The sequence below is a fragment of the Vespa crabro genome, chromosome 11, assembly GCF_910589235.1.
Source record: "Vespa crabro chromosome 11, iyVesCrab1.2, whole genome shotgun sequence".
Taxonomy (NCBI): domain Eukaryota; kingdom Metazoa; phylum Arthropoda; class Insecta; order Hymenoptera; family Vespidae; genus Vespa; species Vespa crabro.
Window position 1 is genome coordinate 2948559 of NC_060965.1, and position 15946 is coordinate 2964504.

A 15946-nucleotide genomic window follows, 5' to 3' on the forward strand; every position below is an offset into this window, starting at 1 on the left:
TTCCGTTCGCGCGCGCGAACTTTCACGATATATCTAAGACGGAATAAACGGTGGTAGAATATGGAAAGGGAAAGAAAAGTTGAATCGATTTTGTCAAATTAGTGGACGAAATTGCTCTACCGAGGTAGAATCCGGATTCTGGGGTGTCGAGCCGAGGGAAAGACCAATGCTGGACGATAATGGGGTGATCACCCTGGTAACATTGCGGTTAACGGGGCAGTTACCGATCTTAGAAAGTGTGAGCGGATCTTTTCAGAATTTACTAGCACACAAGAAAAAGTTCTTAATGAGAAATTCTGTAGAGATAGAAAAAAAATTCATCAGGTTTTATATTGCTTTCCAAATTGATGGAAATTTGATGGCTTTGATGGCGCCTTTTGTAATACCTTCTATAATTAATTGTTGTTGCTTTATTCTCATAAAAATCATAAAATAAAAATTCGTATAATAACGATTTTATAGGGTGCTCCCATTCTCGGATGATTTAATAAAAGTAAAAATTTTTAAGAAAAAACAATTTCACGTATCACAAACGAAGAATTATCATCGTTAATCTCAACAATGAGGTTCCATCCACGCATGCTCATCTAGGACGCGTGGATCAGGATCAGGACATTATCCTTGAAAATCCTTCCCGTTCGTGTCCCACGTGGCTCGGAGTGACGCACGCGCATGCTGACAAAGAGAGCAACTGAGAGATAGTGAAAAAGAGGGAGAGAGAAAGAGAGAATAGCCACGAAAATAGTCGGTCGCACGAGAATCGCTTTTCCCGACTTTTCTGGGCCAGCGTGTCAACAGCTGTCCCAAATTTCCGCCAAGCAACTTTTTCTCTTACCATACGAAAACAACTTTTTCTCTTCGATGATCAGAAACAATTTATATACTATATTTTTTGATCTTTAATCTCTCTATTTCTTTCAAATGAAATAAATCAAATCAAATAACCATAGCTTTTTGGATTTTAAGCTTTCTTATCTTATGGCTGACAGAGATTAAAGAATATTTCTTTCTGTATCTATCTTTCTCTTTCTTTCTTTCTTTTCACGCTTCTTCCTTCCAAAGACAATCTCCACGCGTGGCATCTGGATAGTATGCAGCTTGTATCGTCACGCAGGATCACGGCCCAGAATCTCTCTCTCTCTCTATCTATCTATCTATCTATCTATCTATCTTTATCTCTCTCTCTCTCTCTCTCTCTCTCTCTCTCTCTCTCTCTCTCTCTCTCTCTTTCTCTCTTTCTACAGGATGGGAGAGCACAGATGCGGAGGAAGTTACGACCATGAATTATTGCTCTCGCGGAGAGGAACACCATTTGGCACGTTCACGAGCGCGTTGCCGATATCTTCAGTGTCTACTGTATCGTTCGTCATCCACTTTCTTCGAAACTTGACGCTTTCTGTTTCTCAATCGTATAATCGAGTTCATTTAAATTATACGCGAATAAGAATGACCCAAGTAACGAGTTTACTCGATATTATTACTTAAAATATTAATAACATTTAATAATAGTATTAATGATTATAATTGCCTAACGATAATTATCGTCTTTCAAATCCCTTTCGTTAAAATATATTTACCAAATGAAAAAGTAGCGAATACTACTATGAACGCTAGTCGACATTTTGTGATCTCATTTTTCCATTGGTTTTACTAGACAATTAAATAGGATTTGTCATGGAAAAGGACATTTTAAACCCTCCAAAGCCACAAGAAGAATAGAAAATAGTGTAGCTTTTCGTACGTTGGTCTAAAGGCAAATAATAATCGTTGGTCCAGGTACGGTGAGCTTACGCCTCGAATCTCTTCTCACAATGGCGACGCTTAATACTACGTGGCTCCCAAGACATGATGCGTGGAAGTCTCGAAGCTCGCGATCCTTTGTGACAACTACTTTTCTTAGCGCCTATGCCTGTAGGACCGGCTACAAGGTCCTAGCATGGCATTGTCAAGACTGGATTCGAAGGTCAGGACGAACGGCTCGCGTGAGCGACCTTCCCCTCTACTCACCGTTTTTCGTTTACCGGAAAAAGAGGTCTCTCTCTCTTTCTCCTTCTCTGTCTGTTATTGTAAATAGAAAAAACGTGAACAAAGTATCTTCTTGTTTATATACAAATATGGTTGGGTGCGTATACATGCGAACAGAATAATAACTATTTACGTAATAATTAATATTTATCTAATTTATAATCACAATCAATGATATTAAAATGAATCGTACAAGGTTGAAAATTTCTTGATTATCAAATACATAATATACAATTGATCTGAAATTAAGAGGAACGCAATAATTCATCGACATTACATAGTAAAAATATTTAAGACAAAATAACGAACGAATTTCTCATAGTTAGATACTATCCGAAGTACCAACTAAAGTAAAAAGAAAATTCTTCATTCCTTCCTCGTTTACATGAAAACATTTTAATCTCTTGATGTTAAACAAACGCTATCTGCTTCCCGTCCGTTCTGCAAATCAAAAACCACCCCGGACACTTCCTTCTTCTTCTTCCGCGATTGCTCTCGGAGCAAAAAGAAAAAAGGTCTGCAAAAAAAAAATTGTAAAAAAACGAAAGAATGACAGAAAGAGAGGAAAAGAAAAATGTTCTCTTTAAAGCACTCGATCCCTTTTCTTCTCAGTTTTTTTCTCTCTTTCTCTCTCAGTTCGGTAGCAACTCGTCCGTAGATTTCCTCCGGTGCGTGCTTCTTTCTACGCATACGTGTACTCTCTTTCTCTCTCTCTCTCTCTCTCTCTCTCTCTCTCTCTCTTTCACTCTCTCCCTTCGTCTCTCACCCTACGAGTATCCTCTCTCTCTCTTAGAAGGTTCGTTTCTACGCACTCGACTTGACGCACCGGGAGTCTGCGATCAATGCGTGGCACTGGCAGCGGTTGTCATGGAAACGCTGCGCGCCACGCACAACGAGCGAACGATCTGCCTCGATCGTGCGTAAGTGCGTGCTCCCTCGTGCGCCAGCGCGCGAGCGCGCGCTCACGAGCAAAACTGTGAATGTGTGTACATGAGCTTATGTGTATTTGTTTGATTCGTATTCGTATTACTCTATATATGTATGTATAGGATAGGGAGAATGTACATAGTGGTTCGATTGGTGTATATTGTGTGTGTGTATATATGTGTTGTGTGTCGGAGCCACGAGAAGAGAAACTCTCGCATGCGACCGCGTGCGCGACTCTCGCAGGAGCGATCGATGCCCTGCAAAGTTAACGCAAGGAACGAACCAGGAGCACGTGGCACGGTTGCTTCTATGTACCAACCCCGTTCCATATCTTCCTTACGTCCAACTCCAATCTTCTTTTTCTCTTCTCTTTTTTCGAGAAAAATTTCTCTCCTTCCTTCCTGACTCCTAGCCATTGTTATTTTTTTTAACTTCGATTTAAACTTCTCGATCGATTCACCGCCTTATTATTCCTTTTTTACTCTTTATCTAATTTTCAATTACGATGTAACTCAAGAAAATTCGCAAACGTTGTTCTTTATTTTATTTAATTGAAATCGTCTTCTGAATAGTTGGCAATTTTTTAACATACATCAGGCAGCCAAATTTTTTCCATTGTTCCTTTATTCTTTCCTCAAACAGATGCTATTGAAATAATCAGTGCAATTTGTATCTAAATATTGTTTCACGTATTTTTCAATTGTCATACGTAATAATTACGATGAAAGATTTATCCTTCTTAACGTTTATGATTCATGCCGGAAATAAATGTATCAATTGGATGATAAAATAAATTTCAACTAATTGCTAGATTCTTTTTATTTCTATGTCTTTATCGATTCCTCAACTTTACTTTTTCTGTTGTATTTAAAAGTATTGAATCAATAATAAAAAAAAAAAAAAAACAAAAAAAAAAAAGACAAAAAAAAAACAAAAAAAAATTAGAAAGCATAAGAAAATTCTTATTTTCATTAGCAAATACCTTTCGTTCAAAGTTAAGGAAAAAAAGAAAAAATAAAAGCGCATCATTGATCTTCCGGCAGCACCCACGCCCAGCTCCGGATCCTTTTGATTAGCGAGGCATGGCGCGAATCGTGAAGCGAAGTAAAAAAAGAAGAGAGAAAAAAGGAAACGCAGAGATCGTTGGGTTACGGCCCGCGAAAGTGTTACACAGGTGTCGTCGGTAGGGTTGGCAGGTACTCCGATACGCAGCGGGTGGGTCGACCGTGGTGAGTGAGTACAAGCGAAAGAAGGAAGGAGAGAATCGAAGCAAACATGCGAGAGCGAGGGAGAAAGAGGTAGATTGGTGGAGGAACCCTCACTCTTTCTCTTGCTCTCTTGCTCTATCTCTCTCTCTCTCTCTCTCTCTTTCTCTCTCTCTCTCTCTCTTTCTCCTTCTCTCTCTCCCTCTACACTGAAAGCAAAACAGAAGACCACGAGATGTGTTTCGGGTTAAGCCGAAAGGGTTTACGGAGAATCGGGCTATCTCGTAAACTTGACCTATCTGACCGCACAGTTAGGAGCCTGTTTGTGTCATCGTAGAGAACCGGAAGTGGGTCAAATTAAATCTCTCACCAACACCAACAATACAGTACCACCCGCTATCATGAACGATCTTGTTCCTCTCGAGAAACAAGTATCGGTGTTCGGATGTAAACGAGGGGCTAAGAAGAATGCTTTATCTCTACAAATCCTCTTAAAACGAATGATCGAAACCGAACAAGGATACCGTCTCTTCTGTCTAACTGTCTCTCTCTCTCTCTCTCTCTCTCTCTCTCTCTCTCTCTCTCTCTCTCTCTCTCTCTCTCTTTCGCTCTTTTTATACCTTTTTATATTCAACGTTAGCAGCCTGACGATGTTTTCATCCGTTGACATACGTATATCTTTTCTTTCCTTCTTTTCTTTTTGTTTCATTTTTGCAAAGAGATTTCAGTCTCGAAGGTAATGGAATCGCATCGAATCATGCCGGACAGAAACAGCAATGGATCGAGTGCAAGGGTTAGGTTCGAGATTAAAAGGAAGTCATCTCCCCCTGCTAGCCTCTCCTCTCGTCTCTCCATCAATCACAATTATATCCTCTCTCTCCCCTACTATCGTTCATAATTACTGCTCGTGACTTTATCCCGGCGCTCGACGGTATGCCTGGTGAATTGTGGAAAGAGAGAGTGAAAGAGGGCAGAAAGAACGATGGGAGAGGGGTTAGAGGGGAAAAAGGACCATCGACTTTTGGCCAAGAGATTACAGCGCAACTTACCCCCTTAGAGGGTGGCTTTAGTATTGGCCTTGGTGTTAACGGTAGTACAGAAGATATTTTAAAGGTGGAAAAAGAGAGATAGGATCGGTTAAAAAATAGATGAGCTTGATCCTCGCTGGCTATAAAATTTGGAACTCTAGCATAATTCAGAGAGAGCTCATTGCATTAAATTAAAATGTTTTAATTTTAAATTGGTAAAGATTAATTTAAATACGCGACAATTTTTCATTTATAAATAAAGAATGTATTTGAATAATGTTGACATGCAGATTAATTTTGACTAAGGAAGATCTTTAGAAAGGGAATCGATAAAAGGAACACAGCGATCTCGTGATCGAAAACGGTCTGTCCAAGCATATTCCATCGCAAAGTCGAATAGCCAAGTTACTCCCTCGTCGCTACCCTAGTCTGTCTCACAAGAAGGGGTAGAATCTAAAAAGGAACGCGAGATAAAAAGAGAAAGAAGGAAAGAAGGCGGAAAAAGAATGAAAGAGAGAGAGAAAGAAAGAGATAGACTAACGACGAAGAAAAGGGAGAAGCTCGCTAGAGGCAGACAGGAGCTCGTAAAAAAATGAAGTCGCGGGAACGTACTCGAAATTTGCAATTTGCCGTTAGCCTTGAGAAGGAAAAAAGAGAAAGAGAGGGAAACATAGTTCCCTCCTTCCGCTCTTCTCGAAGGCTCCCGACGGCACTCTCTACAGGATAATTGCGTGCGCAGGTACACGCTTGGCCTATTACTATGAGAGCGAACAAAAATATACATACACATGGAGAGTCCCGAGGACTTGACTCCCTACACACATCGTCTCTCTTTTTCTCTCTCTTCATCCTCTCTCTAGAAACGTGCGTGTGCTCCTCACTCGGGGTGCGTGCACGCATATAGATGGAAACCCTTCAAGTAGCCTCGGTACCATACACCTATGAAATTACACATGCATGTACGCTGGATTACGCGCTGGTTTTTAGAGAGAGAAAGAGAGAGACAGAAAGAGAGAGAGAGAGAGAGGATATGAGAGAGGGTGGAATGAGCAAGTTGGTTGCTACTGGGAGGGTGGAAAAGAGAGGATAAGTGCACATATCGCACGTGTAGAGGTGCGTATCGTACGTGCCTAGGAAATCCACCCCATTTTACTCCTCCTCGCAGGTGGAGAAGGGTGAGGAAGGAGGATGCAGAAGGAGTAGTCAGGGTAGGTGGGGTGAGTTTCGAGGGTAGGTAGGAGGGAAGGAGGTGGTCTCGAGTGAATACGACACGTACGTATCGTACGAGTACATGTTCTACGGAGTGGAACGAAATCTATAGAATGCACTTATATGTTGTTGGTATGCGCGTATATGTTGTTGGTATATGCGTTACGAAAGAGAGAGAGAGAGAGAGAGAGAGAGAGGAAAAGGACGATAGGAAGGGAGAGAAAGAGGATACACCGGAGGAGGCCTTTCAATTTTTCCTCCTGCAACGGAGTTGGCTTTCCAGAGCACACGAGCTTCTCCTAGCTTTTTTCCTTTCTACGTTCTCTTTACACGGGGGTAGACATTGCCTACGTTTCTTTCTCTTAGTACTACTCTTTCTTTTTCTTTCTTTTAGTACTTCTCTCTCTCTCTCTCTCTCTCTCTCTCTTTCTCTTTCTCTTTCTCTCTGTACTTGGCAAAGTGCACGCGTGTGCGGTCTGTCGTTGCCAAGGGGAGAAACCGTGAAAATCGCTAGTAAAACGTTCCTTTCGATCGAGTTCCTTTTACGAGCCATACTTAAGCTTTTTTGCTTTATTTATTTAATTTTCCTTGAATAAGTCAGAGGTGGATCTGCTGTAATCGGTATTGAATTTAACGATCGTCATAAGATCAACTTATCATCCATTGATAATGGAGGTAATCGTATAAAAGAAATATTTTTCAATAAGATAAAGTACACAACTTGTACACTTGTAAAAATGAATATTACTTTAATAATACACCATTCGTCAATGAATATCAAAAAATATATTATTTTGTATTAGACTGATTGGGTTTTAATTAGTCATTAGCTAAAAAGATCTGCTTAGTTAAGAAACGAATAAAAAATCATAAGCAAGGTCATGAAATTGTTGATCCATTAAAATAAAAATTAATGTAGTGTAAAATCTGTTAGAGAAAAAGTATCTTGCGATCATGGTGGGACACATAATTCGAAGGTGTAGAAACAACGATACGGGCATCAGCAACATGGATCGTATGTGCGTCAACGGCCGAGAAGGTGAGCAGTGCGTGAAAAGGACGGGGTGCGTGCTCCCGACGCGTGAAAACTCTGCCTTGCGCGTGCTTGACCTGCTCTGGTTCTCCTTCTTTCGCTACCTTTACGTTCTCCTTATCCAATCGATGAAATCAAAGCCCTTATTTTTACTTCAACGAACTCATTTCCGCGTTTCTGTGATAATCATTATTGAGTAGCAAGAGAAACGAAGACCAGTGAGAAGACAAAATAAAACTGCTCCCATGAATTTGGAAAATGAAAAGGGGGAGGGTAATGATAAATCAAACAACAAGATCACTCTTCAAATAATCTTGCATCCTAAACATTATTTCACAAGTACTTAGATCGACAATATGGATTAATATCTAAAATGTTCTTAATCAATCTATTATATTGAAAAAATCTAAAATGTATTCTTTCTCTCTCTCTCTCTCTCTCTCTCTCTCTCTCTCTCGTTGTTATAAATATTAATATATCTATTTTATAACTTTCCAACAATAGTATCCTATACTAAAATATATGAATCACCCTAAAAATTAGTCTTATAAGTCATATGGCAGGGCGCAGTTATACTGATCGATATAATCTCAGTAAATCGAACAGGCGGTAATAGCAGATCTCTGTTTTATTTACCAAACAGCTGCAACAATAGACTGTCTAGTCACTAGGTAATGGTAAAAAAATCCTTCTTTTACTATAAGTTACTAAAGTAGATCCCTGTTTTGTCATCAGGCAGTAATAGTAGATTTTTGTTTTATCGATTGATAGTAAAGTCCTGATTTGCAAGTCAAATATAGTAATAATACAGTTCTATTTTCCGTGCAATTTATTGATAATAGTAAGGAACTGTTTTATCGACCGTATAGTTGATCAACCTTACAAAATAGTATAGTAGTTTCCATTTGTTTTGTGTATTGCATTGGTGATGTTAACTATCGGTAAATTAATAATTTGCTATTATTGCTTACATTGATTTTTAGTAATATCTTATTAAATATGATCACAATATTATCATAGTTTTTTACCCTTCTCGGAATATCTATCACTCTAATTATAACTAAATTATTCATACTATATTTTATTATTGACTTCACTAGGATAATGTAGCGATAATGATACTGATAATGGTGGAATTTATGATGATATTCTCTTTCCTTTTCGTTATTGTAATTATTGAAATTTCATTAATAAATATGTTATTTTTATAAGCCGTTAAACCTAACATGACATGAGCAACCATGTGGGAACCAAAAAATATCAGTGTAAAGTCGATTTCCGCTTCCCTCTAATGCAACCAGTCTCTTTTGCACAAATTGTTGTTGGCATGTGCTCGTATATCCAGCAGGAAGAGAGCATAGACCATTGCAAGTATTTGTTCTATGAAAAATAAAAGTGTACATAAAAACTCTCATTGCTTATAAAATATTAAAAACAAAAAATATGATATATTTACTTACGAACACTTTTCACTTTTGACGAGTTGCGAGTATTTGTCGTCCTGTTCGGCAAGATTAACGACATACATCCAGTTACCTCGATTGTTAAGGGCAGCTTTTGGTGTGATGTATTGCGCTTCAGTTGGACAAAGAGCAACAGTATCCGTATTCATTTGCCTCTTCGTTCGTTCCGTTTTCAGGTTCACATACTGTAAGAGCGGATTCTCGTGGAACGTTTGTGGTGCCATTTTATTGCTACGTACATATCTGAATCGAAACACAGCTCGCGATAAAATCATCAATTCTTCAAAATACAATCTTTATAAATGTCTCACCCATTGTTCATCCACCACGTTCGATCCTGTTTGAATGATTTCAAAGATGGCGCTTGAGAAAATATAGAATATTCTGAGTGTTGTTGTGGATGATTCTTCGTTGAAGATTCTACATCCAAAAGTGGATTTCTCTCATGTCTTGAAGGTGCCGCATATTTGTATCTGAGTTAATATAACTTCATTGTATTTCATATTATTAATACATAAAGCAAAACATAAAAGCTTATATTTACCCATTATGATGAGTACTATTAAACGGTGGCCCGTATATAAAAGTTGGTTGCCTACCTACTGGATAGTGAGACGGTAAAATAGGCAAAGGCTGTGAATATAAGGTAGGGGTATCTTGTCGTGGATACTCGTAGCCTTGATGATAATCAGGTGATGAACTGATATGATCATTTATTTTATTAAATAAATAGATATATTTATAATATTATTCTGTTATACACATAATACTCATATCTGTTCACAAACCTGTAAGCATTGAAATCTTCATGAGACTCATCTCTCAATGCCGTACTGAAGTCAAAACTACACTTATCGACGAGGAATTTTATAAGCTGTCTGTAATATAAAAAAAAAAAAAAGGTAAGACAATGGAAGCAATTTTTTATAAAGATTATAAAAATTCAAAAGACTTCGACCGTATTCTCAACACAAACATTACATATGCTAATTTCGAATTTCAATCGTTAGCGATCAGAAAAAGAAGAAAAAGAAATGTCTGTACACGTTCCATATTGTGAATGTCTCATAGACTTTCAAAACTATCGGGTCAAAAAGTTGACGACTTCTTTCTGTCGACGGCATCTATCGGAGAAAAAAAGATTCGACGGTAAAAAATTGATAGGGCAAGAAATTCGTAATGTTATCTACATAAAACGAATTGAGTATATCGAAGATGTATGCTGTACATAGATATTTAAACTTTCTCCGAAGCGAGAAACATCGTTAAAAGGTGTTTCCGATGTTTAATTCATAGCCGACAGCTATAATGTATTTTCTTCTCTCATTCGTGACCGTTATACAACCTCGGTATTCTTCGATCACGGTTGACCGTAATCGAGAATAATCTTTAATCTCTTGCCTTCTCTCTTTCTCTCTCTTTCTCTCTCTCTCTCTCTCTCTCTCTCTCTCTTTCTCTTTCTTTACTCTAACGTTTTTATAATAATGTCTTCTTAATTTTTCGAGTATCTTCGAATTAATCTTTCAAATTTGTTTGATTCACGAATACTCATGAATACTCAATATTGATATTTCTTTAACCAAAATATCTCTTCCTACAAGCTAGAAATATTTTACTTGTGATTGCATACACGTTCGATTACCGTTTCGTTTGTTAAAAATATTCACAACTTCTTTTTATTTATTTCCGCAAGAATCAGAAGGAGGTCGACGAGAGATACGCGCTTCTCCGAAGCAGTAAGAAAGCATGGCCTTTCACTATGTATCGGTCTAAGAATAGTGACCACGATGAATTTATTTCTTCATTGAGTGATTGTCACGTTTAGAAGGAAGTCGTAGGCGTTGAAAAATAATACATCGAAGTAATTGAGCTGCTCTTACGAAGTTTCAATTAAAAAAAAAAAAAAAAAAAAAAAAAAAAAAAAACAAGAAAAGAAAAAAAATATAGATCGAACATTGTCACACCTTGATCTGTATAAATTATGCATGAATTTATTTTAAGGCCATTGGAAACAACAAGATACATTTTTAAATGAACTGCATTAACTTGAAAATATAATAAAAGTACGAAGAAATGAATTGTTATGATATTGTTTATAAACTTATTAAATTAGATGCGCTTGTAAAAAGAAAAAAAAAAAAGAAAAGAATTATGACGTCGTAAAATATATTACAGTTGAATTAAATTTCTTACGAACTAGCTAAGAATGTATCTGAAACAACTACATTAAGAAATAGTATTATATTCAATTAAAAAAGTGAGAGAGAGAGTGAGAAAGAGAGAGAGAGAGAGAGAGAGAGAGAGAGAGAGAGAAAGAAAGAGTGTATGTGTTAGAAAAATACACTTTCAAAGACCATATATAATAGACACGGTTCCTTGAACGTGCATGGATTTTCTTTCTCAACAGACTCCTGTCTCTTTGCCACGTGAGATAATAATATTGACTAGCCTAGCTATACATACATCTTGGATGTAATAGTTGAAACCAGGCCATGTTCTATCATGTCTACATGAGGTACAAAACATCGTGAGAAATTTCGTTATGAAATTCCTTTCCGTCTTCTATCTTTGTCGGATCGATAGATCTTTCAGGCCCATTTTTATTCTCGAAACTATTTTAAGCAAATGAATTTCTATCCATGTGATAATAATATAGGACAGACAGAATAATGCGTGACTAATGATAATGAAATATGAAAAAAAAATTAAGAAATGATATTAATATTCGAGCAATAAAATCCTATTCATTTTTGTTATTTATAATCGAAGTATCGCAAAATTTATATGCACTTATTACGTTAAGCGAATAAAAAATAAAAAAAAGAAAAAAAAAAAAAGGAAAAATTGAGTGAAAAATAAATTAACAATAGATATATAAAAATGGATCAATTCTTTAAAAGAGAATCGTTTTCGTAACGGATTCGATAATTATCTCGACAGGTGTTGAGCATGACCACATCAAGGCCACGGTCATGGTCCGATGATCATACTACGAAACTCACGGATGATATCGTGCTCGTACGTAATGATAACTTTGTATCTTCGACCTCGTTCCTCTTTACATAATAGTTACGCGATTTTATACGAATCAAATTTCTTCTTTTTTCAATTTCTCTCTCTCTCTCTCTCTCCCTCTCTCCCTTTTCCTTTTCTTCTCCCTCTCTTCCTTTTCCTTTCTTTCTCTTCCTTTTCCTCTATTTTAGCAAGAATATCGAGAAAAGGATGAAAGGAAAAAAGGTAAAGGCATAAATAAAATTACGTTAAGAATATCGAATTATGGCACCATTTCTTCCGTGACTTTCCCTTCGGGAAGGAAGATTTGACACGCACGGAGATCATTCGTATGCCGCACGATATTCGGAAACGTTCGTAAGAATATCAATACTTGGAACCGGGCCTGACTTAAATTTTTTTTCTCCATTTTATCATTCTTCACTTTTTTTTTTCTCTCGAGTAAGGTTAACCGAAAAAGGTAATAGTTCATCGTTCGATTTTACCCGAAGTCAGTGACATCATATCTTTTTATGTGTTCACTTGAGATGAATCATTTATATTTTCACTTGCGTTCTACTTACTGAGGATAATGATCCAAAGACTCACAAAACGTTTGTCCTGGCTTGGCGCATCTCGGTGTGTGTCCTGGAGGTGCTGGGACGAACGGTTCGTATTGTGGTCGTCCAGGACAACCGTACTCCGTACAAGGTTCACCCCGTGTTCCGCCTAAAAATATCTTACGATTTTTTTTTTCATTTATTACATTGATATTAAATCATTAATATGAAAATTAATGTTATATAAAATATGAAACGATTTTTGAAAGGCTCATAAAAATAATATTTTCGGTCTAATTTCTCCTTCCGTAATTTTCTTTTTTTCTTTCTTTCTTTTTTTTTTTCTTTTTTTGTTACGTTTACTTTTTTCTTTAGTTCTTCATCTCGCTTATTCGCTTTAAATTCATACAATTAATTTATATTTAAACATAACTATATTAATACAAAAAAGATTTCGAGACTATAATGAACATAGATGAGACACGACGGATGTTGTTCTTTCTGTCGATTTGAAGGCTCATTACTTTTAAAGTGTCTTTGGCCGCTTGCAAGGTCGTTTCATCTTCATGAAACCAAGAGTGACTCAACCCGGATTCAACGATATAAACTCGCTCGAATATCTCGTTATAATCATTGCTGAGGTGAACACAAATCACGAACTTATAATGATTAAGATGTTAATATCATTATGATTTCTCTATTAACCAGACTCGTTCTAGTTAAGGATAAAAAGAATACATGCAAGATATTAGAAAAGAAAAGAATAGATATGAAACGATAAGACAATGAACATTTGAATCATTTGTCAATGTATTCCCTGTTAATGTTTATCGTATTTTCCATTAAATTCGATTAAACGGAAATATATTTCTAATTGTAAATGTTTCTTCTTTTTTTTTTCTTTTTTTTTTTTTATTATTGATAAAATCGAGTTCTGATGTAACGTCTCTATACAAAACGGAGTAATTCGTATTACGTTAATGATCTTTCTTTCCCTTGACTCATCGCATGACATCGCCAAAGCTATTAGCGACTCATCGATTGTCGTATGGACGCTAAGAAAACAAGTAATGAAAAATGATTATAATTATGAGCCTCTCTCCTGTGCGACGTAAAGTTTACAATAAACTAAATTTGCAACTCACTTGCAATGAAAGCAATAGTAATCAATATGTACGACAGAAGTATTATAATAAAAAAAAAAAAAAAATAATTCTTATACCCTCTTATACTTTAAATATCATTAATAAAACAATACAATTATTTTATCAATCAATCAAGTCATTCAATACTTACAAATAGAAATAGATCTGCTAAAATTATTTTCATTTTCCGATTCATTATTTCTTCAGATTTCTTCGTTCTTCATACGTCGTATTAACGTGTCGATCGATTTATAATCTAATAATATTTCTTTTACATTTACTCGACGAATAAATAAATACACATATATATATAATATATTATTATTACTTCATACACGATCAATGTTTCACGTTTGTTTCGTCGTACGTTACTTCGTTGATATCGCAAAATAATTACATCGAGCAAAACGCACGTGACCGACCACTGATGACTATAAACGATGATTAAGGGAGACGATTTACAAGATCGTTAAGCAGTTAATGACACGACTATGAATTGTGGTTTAAAGGAAATTATTTTCGATTAGATAACAAGCCGCACCGTTCGAGGATTGGTCCATCAAGAACGGAAAACTATAATAAATATAATAAATTTTCTCGATTAACTTTGTCGATGTTGAAAGATTAATGTTTCTTTTAATATTATACCAATACGATTTCGATAGAATATTCGACGGCCCGTTAACATCGACGAATAACAACTATTTGTCTTTTCTGTGTTGAGAAGTTTCTTGGTTCGGGGACTAACGCGTTTTGCCCCGCTTCATTTTACGCGGGCCGGTCTTAGGCCAGTTAACGTCAATATGTCCGCGCACGCACGTTTATTCATCGTCAAAGGTGGGGTACATACGAACGTGTGCACTTTCACTACCGTCAGAAACGTGGACCGATTGAATACGATATCATAAAACTCACGATACTTGATAATTCATTAAGCTTTTCCATTTATTTACTCTGTTTATTTAATTATTTTATTTTCATTTATTTTAGTCATTTCCTTTCTTACAAATAGTTCCTTCTATGAGAATCCATCAAAATTAATATTTTATTTTTGTTAAATCTGTTAATTATTCAGATTTTATAAAGTTTTACGCTAGCAATGAATTCACGACGTAATTTTTAATAGATTTTGATAAACAGGATCTCATTTTAAAAATAAAGATTTAAACAAGGAAATCGTTCTTTCAAATTTTTAAAGAAACTTTGTTTTCTTTGAATAGTTCATTGTTGATGTTATCAATATTTTTAGTATAATGAAATCTGCGGTAAAAAACGAAGTTCCATTTATGATTTTCATATGTACGCTTGAGAAGTTAGTGTTTTGTTTCCATGAATTAGCCGATTACCTTATTATTTGTGTGCGAAAATTAAACCTCAGATTTTCTTTGTTCAAAACGCAAAAAAACGCATTCATAATGCTCACATGGAGAATCTGAATTATCTCGCTCAGTGATTTGTTTAGTTATTTTATCAAATATAATAATTAGAGAATACTCATATGCTATATATTATTTTAATAAAAATTAAATCATGAGCTCGTTTTCACATTATCTATGAGGAAGAAATCTCGGCGCTATTTTTTAGTGGTTTCCCCTTATGCAATAGTCTACCTTATATTATTACTACGACTATTACTACTACTATAATAATAATTATATATAATTCAATAATATATAAAAATAATAATAATAATAATAATAATAATTAGAATATATGTATTTAAATATATATTTAATGGAGATATATTTAATATAGTTTCAATGGAGAAAACTCGAACTCCATTTGAGTACTTTGAATATGCTCGGACAGAACGATATTCAAGATGTTCACCTCTCGTTCTCATTTATATAATTCTCAAGTTTGTACGCCATTCTTCGCAACCCCTAGAATTCTTTCATTACTTCCTTTTCTTCTCTGCGTTGGATCGTTAAAAACAAAAAAATCTACTTTTGGACGAAAATCGTAAACAGAGCCCTTTGTTACTGACTGATGGTTAACTAGATTTTTACTTTATCAACAGTCGGTAAAATATATTCCTATTTAACCATCAACCTGTGCAGAGAAATCTTTTTAGTGAGCTTCGATAAAGTAGATTCCTTTATATCATAAGTCGTTGATGTAGATTCTTGTTTTACCATCATTCGATATTAAGATACCTATTTTATCGGGAGTGAAAAAGATCTGCTATAGTAGATTCCGTTTAATTTTAGCAGTTCTATTTTTTGAGCAGATAATAGTATAAAATAATAATAATTTTTTATCGATCAAGTACAAATATTTGATAAATGTAGAAAGCCATTTTAATGATCGCACAGATAATAGAATATTATTTTAAACAGTTGAAACAGGATATGCTTAAA

At 35.7% G+C, this 15946-nt stretch overlaps 1 protein-coding gene across 1 annotated transcript; it reads right to left on the bottom strand.

Annotated features, from left to right (window-relative positions):
• Nucleotides 1-8419: 8419 nt before the first annotated feature.
• On the bottom strand, nucleotides 8420-15724 carry LOC124428144 (protein spaetzle 5). Its single transcript, XM_046971881.1, has 8 exons — nucleotides 15639-15724; nucleotides 12966-13077; nucleotides 12466-12620; nucleotides 9679-9768; nucleotides 9435-9590; nucleotides 9202-9363; nucleotides 8888-9133; nucleotides 8420-8807 (listed from the first exon to the last, which is right to left on the bottom strand). The coding sequence occupies exons 1-8, from the start codon at nucleotides 15722-15724 to the stop codon at nucleotides 8633-8635; spliced, it is 1182 nt and encodes a 393-aa protein (XP_046827837.1). The 3' UTR covers nucleotides 8420-8632.
• Between the last annotated feature and the right edge of the window lie 222 nt (nucleotides 15725-15946).